This window comes from Apodemus sylvaticus, chromosome 6, assembly GCF_947179515.1.
Source record: "Apodemus sylvaticus chromosome 6, mApoSyl1.1, whole genome shotgun sequence".
Lineage (NCBI taxonomy): Eukaryota > Metazoa > Chordata > Mammalia > Rodentia > Muridae > Apodemus > Apodemus sylvaticus.
Genome location: NC_067477.1, coordinates 89,481,324 through 89,509,309, shown reverse-complemented (window position 1 = coordinate 89,509,309; position 27,986 = coordinate 89,481,324). Strand labels below are relative to the sequence as shown.

The 27,986-nt window shown below is 37.7% G+C and overlaps 1 protein-coding gene across 17 annotated transcripts in view; it reads right to left on the bottom strand.

Moving 5' to 3' along the window:
• The window catches only part of Hdac9 (histone deacetylase 9), an 858,974-nt gene that overhangs the window by 226,512 nt on the left and 604,476 nt on the right, over window positions 1-27,986 (bottom strand). For all 17 annotated transcript variants that reach the window (XM_052185941.1, XM_052185944.1, XM_052185943.1 and 14 more), the window contains 3 exons: window positions 24,935-25,068; window positions 11,372-11,492; window positions 6,202-6,251 (listed from right to left, as the gene is read on the bottom strand). In XM_052185941.1, coding sequence (XP_052041901.1) covers window positions 6,202-6,251; window positions 11,372-11,492; window positions 24,935-25,068 — 305 coding nt within the window. The remainder of the gene's footprint in view (window positions 1-6,201; window positions 6,252-11,371; window positions 11,493-24,934; window positions 25,069-27,986) is intronic.

Sequence of the window (27,986 nt, the reverse complement as noted above, 5' to 3'; positions counted from 1 at the left end):
AAATGCAGTCATTATGTTCTAGTTTTCTGAGTTTTTATTTCATGGTCCCATGTATGCTCTTTTATTAACTAATTATTGTATGCCCCTGAATGTTTTAGCAGTGTGCATGCAAGCGCACCACATGCATGCATTGGATTTCCTAGATGTGGACTTAAAAACTGGTTGTGAGCCAACAGTTAGGTGCTAGGAATTTAACTCAAGTTCTCTGTAAGAACAGCCCCTGTTCTTAACGGCAGAGTCATCTCTCTAGCAACACAGCACATATGTTGCAGTTTATATAAATGTTAAAACTCATCAAATCAATTTACCTGCAGCAACCACAGAGTGTAAAGCTAAGTTTATTTTGGTCTCAATGCTTATAAAAGTTCAACTTTTATAGCAAATACTAAGTAATGTTATGATGTTTGTACCCCGCTACTATTATTGACTATACACAATTAGCATAATCTACATAATACTACATCAACTACCTGAATAATAATTTTTTGCTACATTTTTTTTTAAGTCTTGGGAAATGTGAGCTTTTGGTAGAACTTACCTATTGAGACAAAAACTAAGCAACTTCAGAAAGACAGTCTTATCGATTTCACTCTTTCTAGGTTTTTGTAGGTAGCCCACTAGTATCATTTGTGCCAAGTTTAAAAGTAATGAAAATTCAAATACAATTAGGAACACTGGACACCGAAAATGGATAAGATAAAACATGGCATGTCTTCTTGTGCTTGGGGGAAGGGGTCATGATGTTTTGGATACAGCAACGGAGGGAATGCATATAGTTAAATCGACTCAAGCACTGATCATCGCAAGCCAACTTTGAGCACATTAGTGTTAGGGAATGAACATTCTCTTGATGACTCCATGTGAGCAGCAGATGCCACCCTCTTTCTCTTTCTGCTGATGTAATAAAATGCATTGTGCTTGAGGAGGGTAATGGGGTGGGAATGAAACACGGCAAAATAGATTTATGATAAAAGAAAGGGGTTCCTCAGTCAATATCAAAACCTAAGGAACATCCAAGGGTTTGGCATGTTTAAACATTAAGTGCCTGAGAGGGTGGGAGAGTTTAAATTCTCTCCCAATTGGCAACAGCCTGGTGCAATTGTCAGTAACATGACGTGTCATTATGGCCGAAACAATTACTGCCTGACGGCGCCCCCACTACCCTGCATTCATACCTTTCCCTATACGCAACTCACATAAAAGTTCACTGCATAGTGCTTCATGTTCTCACGGATTTAGCTCATGATTATCTGTATAAGTCCCATGCCCATCTTCCTCCTTTCCAACTTTGGAGCCCACTCATCTGTACTCCCACAGATCTGGCCACCAAATCAACCATAGATCAACCAAATCTGGCCACCACAGGTCCAGAGAAACTGAAAAAGTTCTTCTTACTCTACTAGTCTTTGCAATCCTGGACCTTTCCCGTTCTTTGGTCATCATCTGGCGATATGCAGTAAACCTTCTAAAACATTAGTACTGTTTCAAAGAAAATGATTCTAAATAATAGTGATAAATCCCCTTACTAGATGAAACTTTTTATGTTACTGAATTTAACTGTATGTCCATATATTTGCTCACTGAATCATTCTTTATAATGGAAAAGAAGACTCAGAGGAGCCCCTCAAATGGCTTGCCATGGAATTTTCTTCAGAGCATAACATAGTGAATTATCAACCCAGTGTGGTAAATTCAAACAATAAGGGTAGGGTGAAAAATGGCAGATTTCCTTAGGGTTTCTGTTTGTGATGACTGTGGACACGGACACACACACACACACACACGTATTTATACATATTTATATATGCTTATATATATAAACATAAAAAATATATAAATACACATATATGTAAATTTGCATATAAAAGGGAAGAGCATACGGATCAGCTCTGAGAGAAGGAAAAAACATTTAAAAGATTTTATCCAAACCTGCCTTCTGTACAGTATTATTAGCATAACTGGAATGTCTGCAGGAAACCTCAGACCAATTGAAATGTGCCTTCAACCCAATTGCCCAAGACACACAATCATCTTTCTTCTAACTGCCTATCCCTATGTAAAATAAATACAACACTCAGAAAGCCTTAAGCATGTGACACCTAGGTGTCACCATATAGGTCACAGACAAACAAAAGTTTGTAATAAAGCTGGATTGGTGTTTCCGGTGTCAGATCCTTGCTGCTGGGCAAGAGGTCTCAGTTTAACCACACAGTGCCTCCTTTGCTGTTCTATCCAGGACCAGATTCTGTCTATGCATTGTGCAGCAACTCACAAGGGCTGGGGGTTTGTTCTGCCTCTTCCCAGCTCCTCCTCTTCCCACCATGGGCCTGAAGCGCCCCAATGACCAGTTCTTTTCCTGCATCTTGGCACAAGGTGTGGGGGGTGAGGTGGGGGGCGCTGGTCTATGGTAGGATAAAAGTAGAATTCTCTGCTGTCTACGGGGCTTTCCCCAGGGAACAGAGCACGGAACCCAAACTTATATAAAATCATATCCTGTTTGCAAACATCATATTCCCTCTGCTTCTCACTAATCGGGTCCCATAAACCCCAGCGCAGCCTGAGAGCCCATTCCTCATCTAAACAAATGCCATAAGCTCCTTTATACTTTTACAACCATGTCAAAAAATAATATTGCCTGCCAATAGTGATGTGATTGGAGTTGCCTCCTCTGAGCCATAAAAGAAGCGCAGAATCTGTTATCAATTTCTCTAAGTGTACCGAGGGAATTATGGGTCGATTCAGTTCCAAGTTATAAATGACAACTCAAAAGCCACAGAAGCGTTTGAAGCTGGGAGCTGATGACGACATTATCATAAAAGCCTGCTCGTCCTTGCGCTTGTGGGTTTTTTTTTCCCCTATCAAGTGTAGAGGGGTAAAGTAAGGCTGAGAAATGACTTCAAGATTTCTTCACACAGCAGCAGGTCAGATGGGATGGCCAGGAAAAAAAGATCACTATTTTTAGCGACATACCCTGAGGAGGCAGAACCAGCATGGTCCTGCTCTGGCTATTGTTGCCAGAGTCTTTCACTACACAACAGCCAAGGCTCAGATTTGGTGAAATGCTCTTTCAAATCGTGGGTTTTCTTGCAGTGGAAGTACTTCATAATTAGAAATGAGTCATGCCCTGGTAACTAAAGAAAACGAGACTCAAGCACAAACAAAAAAATTGGAAACCTGACATTGTCCCTTAAAACCTTGTTCTGGGGAGCACATTTTACAGTGTCCCCAGTGCTGCTCACCATGAGCTGGCTGACCAAGACTCCAATTACCACAAGCAATTCTGGAGGAAGTTCTAATAAGAAGCAGAGACTTCTGATTCTGTAATTTCCGAGGTCATCTCCTCAGAAGCCAATTAATTCATCAGCATTCAGTAGCTATACATTAAAGCTAGAGACAATGAAGCTGTATATTCAAAGCAATGACAGTTTTCATTATGGATTGAATATCAGCTTAGGTAATTTGAACCAGAGAAGTTTTTTTTAAAGACAAAAACAATTATCATGTGATTCCAAACCTCCACAGTTTATCCATAATGCTAAATTGAGCTACTCCAAATTCATACTGGCTGTCTTCTGTATATGCTGCGTATGTCTGGGGTTGCTTGGAGGTGAAATATAGGTTGATTGAAATACAAAGGACCTAGAATTCTTTCTAGGGCTTTATCAAGGCTAAAGATCTAAGGAAGAGGCTCAGGTACGGTCAAGAAGTTGATCTGAGCCTTTAAATGAAGAGTAAGAATTAATCATAATAATTGTAGGCCCAAGATAGCTCAGCAGGGAAAAACACTTTTGGGCAGTGCTGATGACCTAAATTCAATTCCCAGAATTCATAGTGAAAGGAGAGAACTAACTGCCCAACCTTGTTCCCGACTCCCCAAATCCTGGCTTGAATGCTCCCTACCCCACATAGACACACATAACTGGCAAAATTTAAATATAGCTGTGCAATCACGCAAAACTACTGAATCCTATAAGTTTGCCACAGCATCAAGCTAAAAGCTTAGCCCTGTTGTATGTGCATGAACATGCACACGTGTACACACACACACATACCAGGACCCATCCAGGAGACTGAGGAAATTTTAATAAGCATAGTGGCCCTCTCACATTCTCTCCAACTTTCTCCAGGGTTAGCAGGGTAACCTCATCTAAGTCTCATTCTGTCATTGCCCATACTAACATTCATCGGCAGTACTGGCACCAACCCAATCAGCGTTTTATCTAAGATAAAAAGATACTCCAGGGTCCCTGCTGTGGTTCATGCTGGGAGCACAGAGCCAGCAGTAGCAGTGTCTATTCATTCTTTAGGTATTTTAAATAACTTCCTGAAATCTTGCTAGCAGAAGATTAAGCTAACTTGGTATAGGTTTAGTGAAGGTCAACAGGGGTACTTCAGGACAGTGAGCCTCACTTACATCCCAGGTTATATTTTGAAGGGACATCTCAAGGATCCATCAGTAGTTAAGTAATGTGTCATGAATTAAATATACGTGTATGGGAATAGGTTTCATTGCACATAATTCTTGTAATAGCTTTGATTTCCTTCCCACCATAGTTCCTGTGAATTAGCTTTGTTTCACTCTTTGACCCATTTGCAGGTAAGCACAATTTCTCTTAAAATGATCCTTTGGGATATTATAACATACTGGCAAAGGCAATGAAAACCATTTCAAAAGTTATCTATCCTCTGCCTTTTAGAATGATTCTGCAAGCTCCCAGCATCACAGGAATTTTGCTACAACTGGCCAGGACTAAAGAGAGGTGATGCCTGTTCTGTGTCAAGGACAAAAAGGCAAAAGTCGCTGGTGGGCTGCTAAGAAGTGGGCCAGGCACCGTGAGGCTGGGGTGGGGGTGGGCAGAGGAGAGTCAGCAGCCACCTCTTAAAGATGAAGCCCGTGGACGAATGTGAAAAAGCACCTCATAGAGTCCACATGTGAGGGTACACTTCAACACTCACAGCCCTTCACCTTCCACTGTGTGACCTTCAAAAGTTCATGGCACTTTTCTAGAAATTCAATTTCATTTGCCAAAAATGATGATAGTAATACTGACTCCAGAGATGATTAAGAGCACTGGCTACTCTTCATGAGGACCCTTGTTAAAATCTCAGCACAACATGCTGGCTCACAACTCTGTATAACTGCACTTCCAGGGACCTGAAGCCTTCTCCTGACCATTAGGGCACTAGGTATGTGATACATAATCTATATACAGTGATAACATTGATATGCATTTTTTAAAATGACTTTTACATTTTGCTTGCTCTCCAGAACTCAGTTGTAATAATCTATCCAATCCAATGTGATATTAATTGGGGCTGGCGTTTTATTTCCAGAGTGGTAGGATTGGGGAAGAGCAGCCATTCCTAAGTTAGGCATCATTAAAATGATAAGGTGATAAAATATTTTGGAAATTTTCTGTATCAAAATAACAGAGTTGTCAACGTGATTTTTGTTCTCTCTTCAAAATCCACAAGCTTTAGGTGATTTAAATGTCTTAGTCCTTGGAGGCCTGACCTGGAGTTATGATGTCCTATGATGTCTGGGCACTCTATGTTACAGAATTGTTACTGGTAAGGGTTAACTTAAAATAGATGGCAAGCTACAGGGTTCGTCCTAATCCACAAAAATTCAGACATTTTCTTTATATGTTGCTGGATCTGAACAAATCTGTCCTAGAAATGTGATATAAATATCCTGTATCTAAGGGCCTTGTTAACAACAACAACAACAACAACAGGGACAACAGCAGCAGCAGCAGAGACAACAACAAACCCTCAAAGGGTTCACAATGCATCTTGTAATGCAAATCATTTTGTGTAGATAGTTTGTTCCACATTCACCAGCTATATAATCTATATACATAGCTGGTGAAGTTCTATGGACAATTGAGTTCTGCTACAAAGTTACTTCAAAGTCTCTCCTAGGAACCATTCTCTAGCCACACAAAAGCCTATGAATGCTGATGGCAAGGAATGAGTGCCTTAGCACCCAACTCGAATGGCAAGGTCTCACACTTTGCATAGTTCTACATCGTTGTCATCTCAGAATTTTTAAATCCGTTTTGAACAGGAAGCTTCATGCTTGGCAACAAGTTCAGTGAATCACACAGCCCCTCTGAAAGACAATCTTCAACACAACTCCAGAGATATATCAAGGGAGAGTTTGTGTAACTTTAAAAGCAGTAAACAAATCATCCTTACCCCAAGTCCACCACAAGGTAACGAGGAGAAGAATTTTCTAGAATCATCACCTGCAAAGTACAAAGACAAGAATGATAAGCACTATAAATGCATTGGTCTTATAGGTTGGGTGTTTATAAACGTATAATATGCCATATGTATTATTTCACTTATTAGAAAATTAATTAAAATTTAGACCAACCAGTGTTTATTTTCAGAATATGCTGCTTGTTTAAACACAGGTACAAACTCAAAGCAAATGCAAACAAACAGGAAAAACAAAACAAAAACAAACATAAAATTGGTCACCTCACAGGAAGACGTTTTGCTTGTGGTTCAAAAATTCTCCATGTCTCCTGAGGGGCCTTTGCAGTCCCAAGGGTAGACCCTGTCCTGAGCATTGAACAAAACTTCTCCCTTCTTTCTCTGCAGAGATTCCCCTGTATCTTGCCAAGATTCCAGAGTACTTGATCTCCACTCCCCATGTTCTCCTCCTGCCTGTCTCTTGTTGGGTGAGTAGTAGTGAGTTCTGGATTATGCAAATGCAGTGCAGGATGTAACTTCTGCCCACCTACCATGACCTCACCTGCAACAGTTTGAAAAGGAACTCCACATTCCTCAGAAAGAAAACAATCTTATTTTGTTTTGAGACTAAATTTCGTTATGCATTGCTCTTTGGCCTGTAACTTTGTAACACAAACTGCCCAACTCATTGAACTCTTCCTGCCTCAGCCTCTAACTTGCTAAACCACCACAGCAAGCTCAAAAGAATTTTAAAAATAATACAGCAGTACTGTTCATCATCATTTTAAAAAGTACAGTAGGTAACTCAGCTGCCTACTGAGTATCTTTTCCAACATGATGACTCAAGCCACGAAGCTTATGAAAAGATGTACAGCCATTAAAAAACTTAAATCCTTTTAAAATGTGCAGTCCTAACCTTTTTTATTAATTTACTAGCTTACAGATATGTGTTTGGGAAGATTGTTTGTATGGGTACCATGTGTAAGCTTGGTGCCCGCAGAACCCATAAAAAGGCATCCACTCCCTTGGAAATGGAGTTACAGGTGGTTATGAGATATTATGTAGGTGTCTTAACTGGGTTCTCTGCAAAAATAGCCAGTACTCTTAATCACTAGCTCTCTAGCCCAGGAACTTAGTCTTAATTTATACCCGAGAAATCTGTATGCATATTTACATATTATGCACACCTCAGTCAAGTTGAGATATAAGTAAAATCAAGTGTATCATAGGCCTCTCTGATGTTTGCAATTAAAAAAAAAAACCCACATAATACAATGAGGGAATGATATCATTTGATCTATTGATGTAAATACAAACAACATCAAATTTAACATAATGCTGAAATATTAATTAATTGTGATTATTTCCTGGAATTAAGGGAGTATGCTCATCATCATTGCTGGAACTAGGTACACATTCACACTTCACCAATGTTCTGATCAATAAAATGTCAGTCAAAATTGAAAACAAGTTTGTGATGAATTTCACATTATCTGAGTGCAAGTCTAAAGTGATTAGACTGTCACTTTAAAAAAAAAGCTTGTTTTGAAAAGAATAAATTTAAAGTGTTGACATTTTAATGCAACAACTGACTGGAAAATGATAAAGAAAAACTCATGAATAATGAAAACACCTAATTGTGTAGACAGATTCATCCTCAAAATCAACACAACTGAGGGTGAAACTCAATGACAGAGCACTTGCCCAGAATAAATAAAGTCCCGGGTTTAACATCATCCTATTAAAACTTCAATACTGGCACCAGTGAAAGACATTTAAAAACAAACAAACAAACAACAAAACCCCCAGAAAACTTGGGAACAAGAGAGACGGCTTGGTGGGCTGCAAATCATGGTAATCTGAGTTGAGGCCTCAGAAGGAGAGAACTGACTCTTTTGTAATCTGTCCTCTGACCACAGTGCCATTGCACAAAATGACTGACACATATGACCATGTGAACACACACATAAATAAAGCAAATACTTTTGCTTAGTGCTGCAAAGGGTAAAAATTTTAATACTGTTATTCTTAATAAGGTTATCCATATATCCTTATCTCAAATGTGAATTAAAAGCATTTTTAATATCTGAACTCATTATTTATGAGCAATTAAGAGAGGTAAAAGAAATGTTGTAATGCAATAAAGTATTTCAAATAAGTAATCTAAAATTTTATTACGCTCTAAGGGAATAAGGGAAATAAATTTATTTAGTGATGTTTAAATCTTATTTTGTTATATAGCAATAAATATAAAGTAATTGATAATTTTTAATTTAGTTATATGCAAGAAATGTTTTCATTACTTCATCTACTGAGATTATTGTTTAAGAGCACTGTATTAACTTATCATTAGACTGAACTCTGACTAGCTACAAGGTAATTAAAAAATGGTACTAGAACAACAGGGGCATTAGTGCTATAGAAAAACTTCTACTAGAAACTATTGGAGATAATATTTTCAAACTATCATTGTACAAGGTCCAGAGTGCTTAAAGAGGTAAATGGGGAGTCATGTTATTATCTAATTATTTTGTACTCTATAGACATCCTTCAAGATACAAAGACTGGTTGGTAGGTCTGGTCATACTGAATTTTATTTAAATTTTTGCTTCTGATTTTAGAACAAATTTTTGAGTTAGAAATGACACCTTCCATCTTGTTGGGAAGGATTGCGGAAGTCCAAAAGTTACACAGCAGCAAATGGAATGGATAAATGGGACAAAGCATCTTGAGTCTGTTTCTATAAAGAGAGTGGCATCATTCTAGTCTACTGGAAACCAAAGAATTATAAGTTTGAATAATTTAAATTCCACAAAGACTACAAAGCAACCTTTTAAAAGAACCTGGCAACCTACTGTAATCTGGAATTGAAAGAGATCAGCTGTACTTTTCATTTTTCAGACAATCTCAAGGAGTTCTAAAATATTGCCAAAGTTGAGTAGAGTGGCTGACCTTAAGGATTCTGAGAATTCAGCATCTCTGTGCTACCTGCACTAGGATAACCCATATTGAAATTGTTGCCTTGACCACCAAAAGATATCTGTAATTCTTAAATAAAACTGATGTTCTCCAAGTTCAAACTTCATTTCATTAATAAATGACTTTGTTCTCAAATCACGGAATGGTGATTGCCACGAAAGACTGCACGTATTAATTCATATTCATTGATGTTTACAGTCAAAACAACCCTAGTGTGTTCCCATGAAGCCCGAAGCAGGCTTGATTAAACTCTGTAGATATAGTAAAACTAAATGGGGAAGGTTGAGCTCTATCATTATCAAATTAAAAGGTAGACATATCTGCTTAAATAGCTAAGGCACCATAGAATCATGAAAATGAAAATGTTTGGAATAGAGGTCCTGTGGTTAGTTAGATGGCATTATTCATGTTAACATTTTAAAAATGTTATTAATATGCATAGCAAAAGAAAATACTTTATGTAAAGCATCTGTATATTCAAAGCATGATTTCATCCAAAGGAACAAAGAACTGGTTATGGTGTCATACTGACAGCTACTGAGATGCTGAGAAGAGAGGACCAACGGTTCAAAACCAACCTGGACTTCATAGACACTGTCTCAAAATAAATAAAAAGAACCAAGAAAAGTGATTTAAGGCATAGATGTTTAAATTGATTCATTTGCCTTTGGATATATTAAGAATAAATTTAATTGTATTAAATTTTCTTACCATAACTAATTTTGAGCAAAACTGGTTTTCTCTTTTTTTCCCCTAAAAACTGAGGATCTTTCTGTTCTCCTTTCTGCATACTTCTCCTCAAGCTCTCAGACCTGTTCTGATCCATACACAGGCAGGGACACAGACTCACTAGGAAAGGCATTTCTTTAGAGAGGTTTGTCACTCTGTTAAGAAGAGGGAGCATGGGCAACAGTGGATAATTGCTGCCCTCTCCCTGCTGTTTCCCAGGATGCTTACCTATGATGTGCCACAGACATGCTCTGAACTACACAGGACCAGTTAACATTTTGAAATAATATGGAATTAGGTAAAAAAAAATGTTTGATAACTTGAGAGTGATTAAATAGAATTCTTCAAAGGAGAGAGGCAAGTTTTTAAATGTTTCTTTTAAGTTAAAACTGTAAAATACAATTATTTCAGCATATGTTTCCAAGTTAGGTATTGTTACTCAATTATAAGAGCTTATGAATAAAATATAATTTTCTACTACTGTTCTGCCACTAATACCTCTTCAAAATATCTGTTGTTTCAATGTTCATATTAAATCTCTGCAGCTTAAATTTTATTTTGAAATCTGATGAAGTTTTGGGGAAAAACATACATTGAAACAAATTATAATCACTGGTTTTCTACTTGCACTATTTACTAAAATACTTAGTTTCCAGAAGAATGTCATATATTTTATATATTACATTAAGACCTCCTGGAAGTTTTCAGTGTATTGAGCTCAGAAATAAGAACAGAAAGATATTAGGCTCCTGTCAGCAAGTGCTTCTTGGCATTCACAATAGTGTCTGGGTTTGGTAACTGTATATGGGATGGATCCCCAGGTGGGGCAGTCTCTATATGGCCTTTCCTTCAGTCTCTGCCCCACACTTTGACCATGTATCTCCTCCCGTGGGTATTTTGTTCCCCCTTCTAAGAAGGATTGAAATATTCACACTTTGGTCTTCCTTCTTCTTGAGTTTCATGGGTGGGTTGGTGAGTGTGGGAGGGTGGGGAGGGGGGAAGCAGAAGGGGTAGGGGTAATGGGATAGGGGATTTTCAGAGGGGAAACAAGGAAAAGAGATAACATTTGAAATACAAATAAAGAAAATATCTAATAAAAAGCAGAAAAGGAGAACTGAAAGATAGAAACAAAGGAGAAGGGAAAAAGAAATTCTCATAAAGACTGAAAAGTTATCACCTTTCTATGTAAGAAAAATATAAGCAAGCAGATTGGGTATCTCATCTGGTTGCAGCTCAAATAAAGTTGATTTTGAAACAAGCCTCAGACCTTCTGCAGTGTCATTTTCAAATGTAGAATCTGCATCGGCTTCTATTTTACACAACTCATTCCAGGCAGCAACTGCTGGAAAAACTGATTTCTCTGTCACACTGCTTGCCAAGTATTTTGAGCTGACACCAGCATTGACTAATGGCCGGGCTGGAATGTGCTGTTCTCAGTAGAATGGAGGTCTGTACAGACCTAAGAGTGTCCTGGGGTCCAGCTTCTGTCCGTCCAGGGGGCTGGTGCCATACAACAGTGAGTGATGTTCAGAATGAACAAGCTGTATCTCCTCCAGGCTGGCTTTTCGACCTTGAATTCGCTGAAAGAAAACAGCAGAAACCCATAGTCTTTCACTGACAACACTCAGAAGAAAATGAGACCTCACATCACATTTAAGATGATTAATAACGGGCTCAGATTCATCATGCAAGAATGTGACATAGATTTGCCTGGTGAAACACCAGAATACAAATTGGAAATTGAGAATATGCAAGATTCAGATAAACGGGTCTCTGATGACATAAAGCTTTTGTTTTCTGGCATAAAAATAGACTTACAACAAAGAAATTAGCATTTGAATCTTCTGAATAAAAGTATCTTCTTCAGAACAAACAAGGGTTGTGATTTAGATGATAAGCAAATTAATCACCTTCTTATGGTACTCTAACCCAAAAAAGAGGCTGGAAGGAAGGAGGAAGTTAACACCACCAAACTTCACTATATTAGAATTTCTCTCTATCACTCACAGGACAGTTATTCCATGTGTGTGCTCCTCATGACAGCTATACCCCAGAGCAACATTTCTCAAAGTGTATCCCAAGGGATACTTACAACTCAGGGTCTGATCATCAACCGTTTTTACTGAGCCAATATTTAGAAACTTATAAGACAATTTGACAATAAGTTTTGTTTCGAACCTAACAAAGTCTTACAGGTCTTTAATTGCCATTTCACACTTAAAATATTTCATCTGAAGTATTTTAGAAAAGTATTAGTTAATGATGGAGCTGCAATCAAATAAAAACAAATCCTTCTGATAACTTAAGACCATCTACATTTTCTGGATGGTTTATATGTAGACTCTGAGAGAATCTCTCTCATTCTAACAAGGAGCTGACCTTCTTAATTGTCAAAATTGTGCATTAAATTAAACCTCAATTAACCAGCATGTGCTGTCCTTGACTATATTTCTCTCAGTACAGCCATGAACCAGATGACGGTTATTCTGGTATATGATGTAAATTCACCCCCACTTTTGAAATCTGCTGTGCCTCCCCAAGCTACAAGACAACACTAATGCATGTGACACTTAGAATACATGTGACCCTAAGGAAGCTGTAAGTGAACAATGAAGCACAGAACTTTGGTGAGATTCAAAAGGAGCCCATCTGCCCATGTTTCAGAGGCAGAAAGAAGCACCAGGTAACGTAAAAGAGCATCGCCATGGGGACCAGGACAATTCTGTCCTCATCCTCCAGGTGTAAGACGATGAGGCTGTGGGCAGCCCATTCAGTGCTGATATGTGGTTCACTGAGAGGGCAGTCTGGAGAAATCGCTGCATAGTGACACACACGTTTTACTGGGCAGGAGGCAGAGCTGTGCTTGTCATTAAAATAAATGATCATGTCACAGTTAGGGAGGAATGGCAGGGGCCACAGAGAAAGAAATGATGGGAAGCAGAAAGCCACCTTTATGTCCCACATAAACAAGCAAATGCATCAGGAATTTTCCTTACTATAACATTGAAGTTCTCTGTTTTTGAAACTATTATCTAGCACTATGTAATCCAGTTCATAGTTTTAGAAAACCAAGGATACACTTTAGAGAAATTATTCCTGAGTAAGATGAGAATTCTAATATGGAAGACTAAGGAAGATTTGATAATGATCAGGCACAGCTCACATCAATTAACAAATATCTTACAGAAGTAGGTGAATGGCTAGTAACCAGGAGACTTGGAAATGCTTATGAAAGACCAGAACAGCCAATAATTAGAATAACAAATAAAAGGTAAACTGAGTAAGAGGAAGTTGCAAGTCAAGGGCTCAGAGACAAAGTTTAACTAGATTTCAGAGGACTGAAATCCTGGTAATTCCACATTTGAATCATTTAAAACTAGAATGAGCAGAACTCAGAAAGCAGATGGACAGACAGTTCTAATTGCATCATGATGACCACTAAGAAAGGAAACAGTATCTTGTTCATAAACATATATCATATATGCAGATACAGCAAACCACCAACATGCTCAATAGTGTCAATTTTTCTTTCTTTCTTTTTTTTTTTTTTAGGATTGGAGATTAAATCCAAGGCTACATACCAGGTAAGCAGTCACCACCAAGCTTCATTCCCAGCACTTGCTGCGTGTTATATTTTGAGACAGAATCTTACTAAGTGGCCTAATATGGCTTTGAACTTGCAAAACTCTTGCCTCAGCCTGGAGCTACAAGCAATACTGACAATGTCAATTCTATAGCTGATATAAAGACTCATACTTTGAACACTATACTATCCTAAACCTTTTTCCATGTTTTCCCTCTTCAGTCCTATTTAGAGTTTTTCAGGTCTACATTGAATCTTTGCCTCTGATAGAAAATTAAACATCATTCATAGTGCTTTTTATAGCTAGTCACATATATTTTTAACCTAGACACTCCATGTTCGCGTTAAATATCTTTCTTATTCTTCAATGATTCAATAACAATTTAGTTGAATTCCTAGACACCCTCAAACAATCACCTCCAATAGGATTCAGGATACATGGTACTAGACAGTCACTTGAGTGATGATGGACTATAAAAGAACATCTGCTAAATTGTATATATCCCTTTGGGTAAGGTTGGCAAAGAGGCAATAAGCATGCATCTCCACAGTTCAACACGACTTATTTGAGTTTCTACATCTATCTGTCTCTATTCTTGCTTCATTATTAAAATGTACCATTGTTTATAAGTTTTATTCTTGATAACTCTTTTAGCACAAATGTTGGATTGGTCTATCATCTCTATCTATCATCTATCTATCATCTACCCATCATCTATCATCTAACTATCATCTCTCTCTCTCTCTCTCTCTCTCTCTCTCTCTCTCTCTCTCTCTATCTATCTATCTATCTATCTATCTATGTGTCATCTATCTCTATCATCTATCTATCTATCTATCTATCTATCTATCTATCTATCTATCTATCTATCTATCTATCTATCACCTCTCCTTGAAAATTAATTGTATTTTATATAAAGAAGTCACTATTCTTTTTTGTATTGTTTCTTTGTTTTGTTATTGAAGACAGGATCTCAGTCTGGCCCCCAAAGTCACCGTCCTCCTGACACAGTTTCAGGAGTTCTGGGAATATGGGGATACTTTACCACACCATCCAGGAAGAGCTGATTCATTGACAATACCCTTTGCTTCTCCAGCTGCTAGAGAGAAAATGTAGCAGAAACCAGCCTATGGCAAATGTCTCATATCTACAAGAACCCAGAGAAAGATTATTTTGAGATTTGTGTCTCATTGTGGGAATGTATAGACAATTGAGCTGAGTCCCTCAGTTGCAACCATAGTCTTTCTGAACACTGTTGGTGTGGCTTCGGTTCACCCTCTTCTTATCATGCCTTATTTTAATCACACTCAACTTTCCTCTTATACTGATCCCAAATACTTCTTTCTCATTGGAATTTAGTCTTTCACTTGTTTAGGCTTAAATAGATATTTTTATCTTGTCCCTTCTTTTTGTTGCTTCTCCTGTGCCCTTTATTCTTCATTTCTCCCTCAAGACGCTCCCAGGAGTCAAAGGTCAAAAGCATAATGAGTCATAAAATGGGACAAAGAGTTCTGTTCAGCTTAATTTAGGGAGATAGTGAGTTCCATTCTCATAGATGATTGGTCTGAAGAATGGCTATGTGAACTCATCTGTGATATACAGACCCAAAGGAGTTTTAAAAACTTTTGAGCCCAATGGGACATGTAAGGTCTCCTCCCTCCATGGTATGTAAAACAAGGCCTTGGATCTTTGCCTATGTAGGCTAAGGAATGAGTGCTTAAAGCTCTTCTTTTGTCTTCCTAATAAGAAACACCCCATGAGTCAGTCTTGTGTTCATTGTTCATTACCATTCTTTAAGTCTTGCTTTCAATCAGTGCCCACTGAAAATCAGAAAGGAGCTAGGAGCTAATGCCTAATGTGTATCTACTCTATGATTATGAGTATGATCAGAATCAACACAGATCCAAGACGGTGTCTGTTCAAATTGGAAGTTTGACTAAAGTCATGTAAAAATTACCATATCATTGAGTCTTACAATACACCATGGATCTTTCCTAAAGAAACAGTCTTTCTGAAGTAAAGCCTCTTAATGCAACGTGATTATAGAAAGAATGTTCTGAACATGATCTAAAAAGTCATACTGTGACAGGATAAAACGTGGCCCTGCCCACACCCACCCACACACAGAGTGCACACACGGTATAGATTCATAGTTTTTTTTTTTTTCCTGCCAAGGAGCAGAGAAAAAAGGAAACAGTTCTATTCCTTCCTCTCCTGTGTTCAAAGCCTGGATGGAGGCCAGTGTCCTAATCAGTTCTCATTGGCCCTGGAGGAATCAGAACCTTTTGTAAAATATAATAAAGGGCATAAAATCATGATAAAATGCATGAAAAAGCAGTGCCTTTGGTTAGGGAGCTAGGAATAATTTGGCAGAACAGATGGATTGCATTGGTTTGGTATTATTGAGGACATGAAAGGGCTCATTCTGTGGCGGTTCCAAACTAAGAGAAAATGTCCAACTTCAATTTGACAAGTCAAAGTACCTGCCTCCCGTGGGGGAGGGAGCTCCGTTTTCTTTAATCATTTTCAAAGTAGTGACATGTTAGGCAAAATTATCTACTGAAAGGTCTCAATTTCTAAGATTTCCTCCATTATTTGTAAGTAGAAAGATGCATTTAGGTGCTCCCCAGCACCCCCCACCCCCTACTGTATCCACAGAGCAAACAGTCATTGTTTTGTGGAGGTGTAATTTATTAATATCAAAGTTGCCTTCTGCAGCATCCATAATATTTAATGGCTAGAGCATAAGTCCATTGATTATTCTTGATACACAATTTTTTCCGAATACAAAAGGAAATGTGGTTTTGTTACTTGTGCACAAGTATACTTCTTGTAGAGTTACTGGGCTGCAGTCAATTGTTTAACCATGACGTTAAAATGAACATGGTTTTAGGCTCTTCACCTACTTAGTCCCTTTCATACAGGTCTCCTGCGTCACCTGTTTCCTTTAGGATTTTGCTTAAGATGAGGAGTGAGGTAAGAAAGCAATTCAGCAGGCAGTCTTGTAGGCTTCTGCTTCTTTCTATTGGTCACATGGAAACAAAGTGGATTGCATTTGGGAGTCATTTGGTGGCACTGAATTCTAGCCCTCACTCTCCTGTGTCATGACAATAGCTTCCCGTGAAACAGTTCCACAGGTTTTTGCTTCTTCATATATAAACATAAAGGTTCAAATAAACTATTTTGAAGTTTACATTCAGTCTTAAATGATAAGATTCTGGGCAAAACCCACAAAACTTGTGTGCATGTAAAACTTAAAACACAGTTCACTGCAGTTTATGAATTTGCTTTAGGGAAGAAAATTCAATTTCAATTTATGTTACAGTTTTTGAGGTTAGAGACGAGACTTGGGAGTATTTTCAACAGGGTTTCAAGTGAAGCCAATGTTTATTGGTATGATCACAACTAAGAAAATACATAGGTTTTCATAGCTGGTGAGGTGGTGTAGTGGGTAAGGGTACTTGCTATGAGGCCTGATACCCTGGATCCCACTTGGGATACAGGGAGAACCCACTCACTAAGATCATCACAGACTTCCTCACCCCTCAAAACACACTTATAATAATTAAATAAATAAATACATTTTTAAAGTGTTTTTAAAAAGTATATATATTCCAAAAAGTTAGGGCTTCAAATAATAACTTTCCCTCGATTTTTTTCAATGGTAGTGTGTGTGTGTATGTGTGTGTGTGTGTATGTAATTATGTCACTTCTGCTTTTGTTTGTTGTTTGTTTTTGTTGTTGTTTTTGTTGCTGCTTAAGATATGAAAGAAGGCTAGGAAATACTTCACTGTCTTCAAAATGCCACATGCCTCCCGTGTGTCTTCATATTATGTAATCCAGTGATCATAACTTGATTAAAATATTTCAAATGTTCTAACATCCTTCAGAAAACCTGAAAACCCCATTTTACTATAAAAGTCTTCAGAAATAATAAACATAGATCGTGTATGTTTTTAATTTTTATTTACATCAATTTCAAAACACTATGTTCACCTGAAAATAAGGGCAGGGGAGGCCAGGACATGATCTCTAACTTTAACTGCTCAATATTCACAATTAAATGAAAATAATTTCATCTTATGATTACTTTTTAATTATAAATAATTTAAAAGTTTGGCCTAAAACACTCTTTTTATTAGTAATAGTGCATACAACAAGGTTTCTATCAATGAATATTTTGTGTTGCTTTACACTGAAAAGTTTTAAAGGCTAAATTCTGTATAATTATTCAGTGTTTAGAGTGAGACTCGGTATTGCTGTTTAAGAAGTCCCACCTCAATTTCCATGCAGAAAGGAAAATTTCCTGCTCCTTTGTTTTTCCATATTAATACTGACTGGTTTGCAGAAGTTTTAAAATTCTAAATCACGAAAACTCTTGTTATAATCTGCAGGTGCTTTTCATGTTTGACTGAGTCCAGTGCACTATGATACACAAATACTTCTTGAAACAGCGCTTACCTAATTACACCTAGCTCATTTGCATACTTTCCAAACCACCATATTCTTTAGAGACAATTCACAAGCTTCTTGGTTTGAGTTTATTGCATTTTGGTTGGGTTACAAGGCACAAACATGCTTTAAAAATTGTTGCATGTATGTGTGTGTTTGTGTGTATGTGTGTGTGTGTTTGTGTGTGTATATAAACTAAAGAGTAAGTTGTTGTGTGCTACCATCTAGTTAGAGGGGTCGAAACAACAAATGTTTAATTGGATTTCCCTTAATTAGTAGTATTAATGTTTTGCAGTCTTGTCAAAAAAACCTGTGCATTTTAAAAGTTTCCCACAGAAAAATATATTTCCTTATGTGGGTTTAAATGGAGTATTTTAAATTCAGGTTTGTATGTAGGAAAATGTGTTTTAGAGGTCCTGTCCCCTAGCTACTGGGGAATCTTATGATTTTCCTCTAAACTTGGTCTCTGCTTGAGCAGTCCCAGAAGGAGCAATGGTAGCTTGGTTGTGTCCCAGAATTGTTTAGTAATTACTTTGTGTTGGCACTTGAATAAAAGAGTTAAAACATTTCAGCACAGTGTGTTGCTTAGGTTTCTTCTTATGAATTAAGCGAAACAAAGTTATTCAATATTAGTCACAAAGAGGCAATGCAAATTCCACATAATGTGCAATCCAACAAAAGCATTATAAAATGTTATTATTCTCCAAACAAATGTGAGAGCAAGCAAATGTCTGTGGGTGGCTTGGCGGGGAGGGAGTTATGGAAGCTTCTGGAAAAACAACTACAAGTACATTTCTAACAGATGATGGGTTAATCTGGACTTTTTTTTTCCTCACTGAAGAGTACATTCTTCTCTTCAGGAGCACACATACTTTGCAAGGTAGGCTACCTAATTTAAGAGCTTATTTCTGAAGAGGACTCTAAATGACCCCTCTGGAACCATTTTTCATGGTGATCCAAAAAGTTGCTGGCTTCGCTTTTTTGTTTTGGTTCCCAAGAGAATCACTAGCTTAAATATGAGTGATTCAATAGGGGAAAATATTAAATGGTATTGGCATGGGGGAGTAGTAACCACCTCAATTTTTAAAAGAAGTGTGCCACATCTTGCCAAGAGGTTAATCCTTATAACCACCATGTTCTGGTATAATAAGGATGAATATTTTTTCTGGCGCTAATCAGGACTGCTCAGCAGAGCCAAACACACCATAGCTCACAAACTAACAGCAGCGTGTTGATCTAAACATCCTCAGGAGTTAAATCTACTTGTGAACCAGGAATGTACATCTCAGATGAATTCCACAGCCATTCTGACTTCATACAATAGCAAAGCTGGAAGCAATCTGAGCAAATGCTCTACCCAGCACCTTCATGTAGGCATGAAAGAACCAATCCCCAGCAAGGTTAAGTGATGTAAGGTGCACAGATAATTAAAGGCAGAATCAAGGTTAAATAAAATGGTGAACAATCACTTTTGTGGACTCTATTTTGGTTAATTAAAAAAAAAACAAACCCTTGGTTTGTAGCTTACTCTATTATTTCAGAAAGAAATAATCCTTTCAATGTTTTAAAATGATGCTTTTTTTTCCCCTTGGATATCATTGCTATTTCGTAAGTATAAAATTACCTAGTCTGTTGGGTAAGGAAAGCTGACTTCATCTGCTTGTCAGCAGAATGGAGTGTCCTTGTCTTTTGTCCAGGGTTAATTGCAACTTCAAAACCAAATGGAACCAGAATAAGAAGAGAAAGGAGGGAAGGTTATTTAACATAAGGTCTGGGGTATGTCCTCCTCCTTCTAACACACAGCACCTCTGCTCTTTCACTCGCTTATTGAGCTCTCTGATGCTGTGAAAACATTTGGAACTGCTGACCACAATCTTGCTCCCCTTCCTCCTTTAAACTTAACCAAAAAACATCTTCTTAATAATCACTGCAATGCCAAATCAGTGACTTAAAGCCTTTTAAGACTGTGATTACATGTGCATTTGTATGAATATTTGCTCAGTGTCCGCTGATCCAAGATGAATCTTTTCTCCCTAGTCTCCTCCTAACAGCTGTCTAAAATACACACACACACACACACACACACAAATGCTTCCTAAATGCCAATCAACAGGTATATCACTGTCATCAAGATATGATGACACTCACAGGGTCACTTTGCACACTTTCAGATTCAACCCTCAATCTAGGCCTACTGAGTAAGAAACATTGGGGTTGAAGCAGTCTGTATTTAAACATCCCTTAGAGTATTTTGACATAACCTAATACTTAACATTTTTTTTCTATAAACTGAGGTTGATTTCTAACCATGAATATTTGCAATGAGCCGGAGAGAAAATGCTGTCACAAAGTGTGAATTTAGACAGTTCAAAGGGATGTGCCAACATAGCTTGAATGCATCTTTTTTTCCCCACTTGGTTGTCCTTATCTATGAAGATGAATACATTCCGTCTCTTTGGAATGATTGATTTGAGAGGACATTGTCATGAGATGACTTTGTTCAGATTGCTAAGGAAACAGAGATAACCTCCGAGTAGACCTGGCATTCAATCCTTGGGAAAGCAACCCACAAGGAGTATACCTCATCTTGTTCACCAGGGAAGGGAGCTCAAGTGTCCAGGACACTTTAGAAATCATGCGCTTGGTTAAATCGCTAGTGCACTTTATTAAACAGCCACATCCAACATGGCCACAACCCAACTTCCTCGTTGGAGTGAGCAAGTTAACCCTGTCAGGCAGACTTTATCTGTCTTTGATTCCATTAGCAGGTTCAGGCGCAATGACTAGAAACCCTTTAGGGAGGAGGCCTCTCTGCTTTTCAACTAGCCAAAGATCATACATGCAACGCCCCCTACAGAATAGTAACATTTTATTGTTTTTTTAAATGTTTGTTTTACAGACTTCAAATTTTCCAAATATGAGATAGATTTCTTAGATTCATTACAAAAAGGTTTAATAAAATATTGATACATTGATATTAAGAATTAGCTTGTAAAGAAAACTTTAAGAAATCTAGGAGAATATACATTGTTGAAAGTATATTTAGCAAAGGAGTTACTTAGGGGAGTTCTGGATCTGTGTATAGATGCTACCATGTTTAAATGGACCACATTTCTTTGATACAATCTGTGGGGTTTTTTTTTCATTTAATTTTTTATTTTCTAGTTATATGAATTGGGAAGAGAAGCATAAGAGGCCATAAAACTATTCCATTCCATTTGGGTCTATATTTTATTTTACATACAAGGAAAAGTCTTTAGGAAAAGGCATTGCATATGTTTACTTTACGATTTCTAAAAATTTTATTTTGAATATTTCCAAAAATATCATCTGAGACAGATGTTAGATTCTGAAGTGTATAAAAGTAAATGTCTAAAAAAAATGGTTTTATAAATTAGGTTGAAATCTCTAAAATCAAAGAGCAATTACTTTCATCTGGGCAATTGTTTCTTCACTCAAATAACCATGGCTGCAACATACTTTAATTTAAAAAAGAGGGTGGTCTATGTGCGTTATTGAGATGTTTTGATAAGACATCTGTGCTTAGTGTGCATTAAGAGCTAATCCAAGCCATGCAGACACCTGGGAGACACTGTGTATTGGTTTCCTTTTGTGTCTCTGTGATAAAATGCTGTAACTAAAAGCAATTTAGGGGAAGAATGGGTTTATGTGAATAGCAATTCCAGAGGGGTAGTGTCCACCATGGTGGTGGTGGTGGGAATCATAGCAGCCGTCTGCGAAAGCAGAGCAGTCAGTACAGGCAGGTGAGGGAACACATTTTCATTCCTACACAGGAAGCAGAGGAAAACAGGAAAAAGGAGAATACCCTTTGAAAGCTTTCTCTTGGGAAGTACTTCCTCTAGCAAGGTCCCACCTATAAAATACTGCCTGACATCCTCAAAAAGCAGCACGAACTGGAGATCACGTGTTCAAATCCTTGAGGCTATGGGGGACATACTCATTCAAATCACCATACTGAGGCAGGAGGATCAACAGTTTGGGGTTAGACTAAGTCTCAAAAACACCAAGCAAACAAACAAACAAAAAAACTAATCCCTTGACTGTATCTCTCAATTGTTTTATTTGTTGATTTGAGGGTTACATGTCACTAAAAAGGCTCCTTCTTGCATAATGAGGTTGGACTAACCTTACCCTTTCCTATCAACTTTATACTTGTGGTGCTTCTTGCCAGAGTTTGTATCAAGTCAGGCAGGGTCATATAAACCCAATTTGTGTGATTTATATATATGAATAATATTATATATGAATAATATATTTTAGGGACTGAAAAAGATGCCTGGCCATAAAAGAATGATTATAATTCTTGAAAATTTTTAGATCAGGGGGAACCACACAATATTTCATCCACACCCACATTTTGCTTCCTTTTACAAATAGACTTCAGGTGATAAATCTCTGTAACATTTCTACCCAACAATGCATTGAAGTCTGGGATCAGCCAGTGTCAATGCAACTGGAAAGAAGCCAGCTGCTACAGGCCACACAACAAAGACCTGTATCACAAACAAAAAATAATGTAAACAACAATGCCTCAGATGACAAATGACCAAGACATTGCCAAGCAGGAAAATACCTTCAGCGGGTACAAAGGACAAGCAGGGAGGCTCACAGGCAAAATGCATCTGAACATCAAGATCAGCCTACCAAAATTACATCTCCCCATGCAGTCCATAGGTATATTTGCAAAAAAGACTACTTTGGCCTCTAATCCCATTTTCCAAAACCATGAACTATTTAAAGATAACTAACTCTAAAATTAACCAGAGACAATGAAAGCCCTTTGCCAAGTAATGTAGGTGGCAGGGGTAAGAGATACGAGTCCTTCACACAGGAAAGGAGGACTGAATCAGTGTGGTTCATTCTCCTTCACCTTGGGGCTTCTACATTTAATCAAATGTAGAAACTTTAAATATGAGAGAAGTTTGATAATTTCATCATAGACATGTGAGCTTGTGACACCTACAGCCTCATCACTGCTCAGGTGTGTTCATTTACAACCTCAACTGCTGGTGAACTATCAGACATTAACAATGCTTTGATGTTAGAAAGATTGATAATTCTACAGTGGAGGATAAATTGCTCACCCGATTAAGCTTAAAATTGAACGATGATGGTAACTTTTCATGTTCAAAGAGAAGGGAAGGATCAGACAATTTTAAGCCACAGTATCAAACACAGGCAACTGCAGTTGGTTGGCCTTGGGAGCATTAATTTACATATTTACACATATGTATTGATTTAAGTATCATCTGTCTTATTATTATTATTATTAGTAGTAGTAGTAGTAGTAGTAGTTGTTGTTGTTGTTGTTGTTATTTTGCTTCATGTCTTTTCTCTGCTTCATTCCATGCTAGAGATTAAACAGACACTAGACAAAGGCTCTAACACTGTTATGTCCACAGTCCTCCTTTTGCTTTTAGAATTATAAGGCAGGTTTTAATCAAAGTTAACCAGCCTGGCTTTGAATTCATTCAGTAACCAAAGTGATCCTTAAATTTGTGATTCTCCTGCTTCAGGCCCTGGATTAGGTAAGATCTAGCTATAGATTTACTTAAAAGTTGAAATTGAATGTTAATTTTGTTGATTGCATTTTGGGTGGCTAAAGTTAATATACAATTTGAATTTCCAAAGATGTGCTTAGAATTGAAACTATCAATATACAAGCTATAGGTGACTAACATAATCAGCATGGAAGAACATTATCTTAGGATTTATATAATATACAAACATCCAGCTACATTTCATATAACTTGAAACACATAACACTGTTTATGATTCAGGCTGAAAGAGATGGTTCAGAGGTGAAGTCTAAGTGCTGTTCTCCATGCAGGTAAAGGCTCCCACATAAATACAATTAATAATCATAATCACAATAAACCTTAAAGTAATTGTTATTTTATTGGGGTATAGATATTTTAGTATGTTCTTAATGATCAGTGCTCTCAAACCATAGTTATAATCAAATGCTATTTATCTCCTTAGACACCAACCCTAGAAAATAAGAACAGTACTTAATTTCCTTCATAGATCCACATAAAAGGACAATCACCAAAATTCCACATGTTGGGATGTCCATCTGTAAGGACAGGGATGCTATAAATCTTGTACTGAGATTTGTACTGCCAGCATTTGCAGCATGTCCAGAAAACAATATAGACACAGCAAAAAGTTTCTTAATCAAAAAATACTGAAATCAACACAGAAAATATATGGAGAATATCTCTTCTTTCAAAAATATTTCAAACTCAAGTGTAAAATGCTGCTGGATTTTAGACATTTAGAATAAATAAATCAAACAGGTGCTCCTCATTTATTCCAGATTTTGTAAATTTGATAGGCATCCTTCCAAATTGTTATCATTTTTCATTTTAACCTGGATAGCCTAAAGAAACAAGCTTTTGAAGCATGCACGGGGCTCACTAGCAGTCTAAAAGGACAAGCCCAGAGGAAATTGATAAAGTAAAAATATTAAAACATATCACAGAGTTATAAAGGTATCAATTAGTCACGTCAATAAAAGAGTTCCAGTGAGAACTGTCAATCTTTATACGTGCTCATTTCAGAAGCAGAACATCCTGCGCCTGTGTTGTGAGTAGAATCCAAAACAATAATTGCAAATATTTAACACTTTGCAAACAGCTTCTCTGATTAACTTGATTTTCGACACTAATTTGCAATAATGGTGCCATACTGCATGGACAATAAAGGTATGGTAAAATACACTCAATGCTTTAGCATATACACTGGAACTATGATGAAACAGCTACTCTGGCCACTAAACACTGAAAACCTACTGTGTGCCCAGAGACAACTGGAAGTTTGGTGCCACTTGTGTCCTTGGCACATCATCAGTCACGGAGTTTGCCCTGAATGGTTAACATTTTTCTACTACCACTCAGATGAATACTAGCCTCTTTAAGTGATTTATTTAAGTAAGTAAAAGAGTGTGGCCAATTCAGGATTACCTCACATTTATTTAGCAGCCCGGTTTCTTGCAGCCGTGACCAGATGCTCTGTATCCGCCCGGCGTGCTCAGGGTGGGTGGTGGAATTGCCACAGATGCACTGGTGCTTCAGCATCAGAGGGTCATAGGCAATGCCTTTGAGACCAAAGAAAAAATACAATCAAGAGTTGAGATACACAAGGTAGTGCTATGCATTAGAAGATAAAATAATTATTCTGAGGTGGTTCTCAGAACCATGTGACAGCTATTAAGCCCTGTGTGTCTGTAAAAAAAGAAATCTACCCATAGATTAAGCAGTACTTAAGCCTAAGTTCAATAAATATGTAAAATGACATATTGTACATATATATATACATATATTTAACTTATACACAATTAAGTCTTATCAGTATTTCAAATAATTCTAATCATTGCAAACACTTTGAGGCAGACGAATCATTTCAATATGGGTTTTAATTTTGTCAGTGAAGTTATAAATTAAGCAGTTTTAAAACCGTGTAATTACTTTTGAGTAAACTGGAGTTTTACTTTAGGGTTATTTGTTAGAATAAACTGGGGTAGTTTCCAAAGTCTTCCCTAGTCAGTTTAGCAATCAACTGGTTGCCTAGTAAGTTTCTTTGCTCCCTGTGTTTCTATTACAATATTTGTTATCATACAGGCAATGCACCTCGTAGGAGTAGACAAAGTTCTGAGCACATGGACATTGCAGGTGAGATCACATTGGAGTCAAAGACGCTAATGCTTCAGACTGATAGGAATAACCAGGCTTTCCCCAAGTTAGGACTAGAAAGATGGTGATGTCTTCTGATCTAATATGTATGTTATAAAAGATTTGCCTGTAAGTAAAACTAATTTATGCAGAAACTATTCATTGCAGCATCAATGTTGACTACAACCTGGAATTTGAGACTTCCTCATGGCCTGGCCAGATGCTTTCCTCTCCTCATGCCCCTCCTTGGCATTTTAATCAGTAATGCCAGTGGGAGCACATGAAGTCCTGAGTGAATGTGTGTCATTGACATGAGTACAGCCATGTTGAGGTTCCCATGGACCATCAAGGCATGGTCCAAGGACTAGCACTGACAAAGAAGGGTTAGCCATTAGCTAAAACCAGTGTGTGCAGACAGAATAGCTACATCTTCCTCATCATGGGTGTGACGTTGCAGAGCTATCAACCCTATCCTTCCCCAGGAAGACTACATCGTGAGTCTGCGCCCCTGATGAGACTTCCTACTCAGATCCATCAGCCAAGTCCTCATTCAGCTGCACACAATAAATCTGCATCCTCATTCAATGCTATGTAACAAAAACGCTGAGTTTCTGAGCTTCTGATCCTTGTCAGAGCACACAGCCTGCCCAATCCCAGCTTACCTACAAATGTGTCTATGTGTCTGTCCTTTCTTAATTCCCCCAAAGAACCCAGTTAGGTCAAGTTCTAAGCTATGCAAGTCAAATAGAATCCCAAGTCACACAGTGCCAAGTATGACTTACATGAGACTCCTGTAGAATTTCTTTTAAAATGAGTATCAACTATAATGTCTTTAATACATATTTTATAGATATTAAAACTCAGTATCAGGAGTTACTTACATGTGATATTTTAATTATGCCCTTTGATAAGAAAACTTTTACAAAGATTGGTTGAAAAAAGGTATTAATGGGCATAATGTAGGATTTTGGCCAGGCAAGGGATAATGTCATTTACAAAACTGTTGGTTATGAGGAATTAATTATTCAAGCAAATATCTTTCAATAAATGACCATTCAAGTGCATTTTCCCCAGCTGATGGGGGATCAAGTGCCCGTGACAAGAAATTAAAGAACAGTAATAAAAACTACTTAGTAACTTAGAAACACCAGCCGTTGATCTGGTACCATAAACTGACTTAAACAAATTTCATTTTCCCTTTGACCTACATTATTATGTTAGAGAAATGTTACTGAAGATGGGAAGTATTTTCCCTTGAGTGCCCTAAACTCATGCAGAAGAATGACATCTGCATTTTGAAACCATGTGGTAAAAATTATGTCTGTCAGAAAATATTGTATAACTGTTCCAAATAACATCCATTCTTAAGACTCACGGGCTTCAAACCCCGTCCCTGTGCCTGCTTCTGATCTCCTTGCATCTCTCTCAGGCTGGCCCTCCATTCCAAGCTCACACACTTATCTATTTGAATGCTGAAATTTCCTCTTGAATGTTTGGATCTTGGTTTTCCTAAATGCCAGTGCCTCTAATTCTCGATCTTAAACAACACTTGGTGCTCTTCATTTTGACAAGGGATTTCAAGAGCCTTTGTTGCTTACACCAGAAACCTTGCTGCCCCCTTGATATTTCCTAGACTCCAAAGGTATGTCTGTTTTTCTTCCCCAACAGATCCTGACTCACTCACTTCTTATCTCCTTGGTGTAAACCATACATGATCCAAAGGCTCTCTAATCTGGACTCCCAAGATAGCAGGGAACCAGCTACTTGATTTTCCTGATGTTTTCCTTTGCCACACCACACTAGCTACTTTGTTCACAAACTTCCCCTCACTGCTGAGAGGGACATTCCATGAATACAGCACAGATAAGTGTCCCTTCTCTCCTCTGTAGTTTTCTTTGCACATGCCTGCTGTAGGTTTCTGTTTCTACAAAAAGGCCTTTCTTGCATTCCTCAATAAGGTCGTAACCTGCCGGCTTGAGATCTTTCTACATTCTGTTATGTCTGTGCTCATAGTCCTTCCTCAGCTTCCGACCTCCCACTCTCAGTTGGGTCATTCCATTTCATTCTTCAAGACTCAGTTTGGATGTCTCCTCAGAAAGGCAATGCCTCAGATCTGTAAATTAGATCTCTGTACCAGCATGTTTGACCTCTTAGCTTCTTTGTGATCTTAGGGCTTCTTCAGTGTGCTGATGATGATTACTAATGTCACATTTTTCTCAGTATCATGCTTTATTCATTATATATGGCAAGATATATAGAAGCACAGACTGTAGTTGCATTATTTAAATTTGAATTCCCAGCTTTGACAGCCATGTTTGGATACAGCATGGCCCCTAGAGCATGC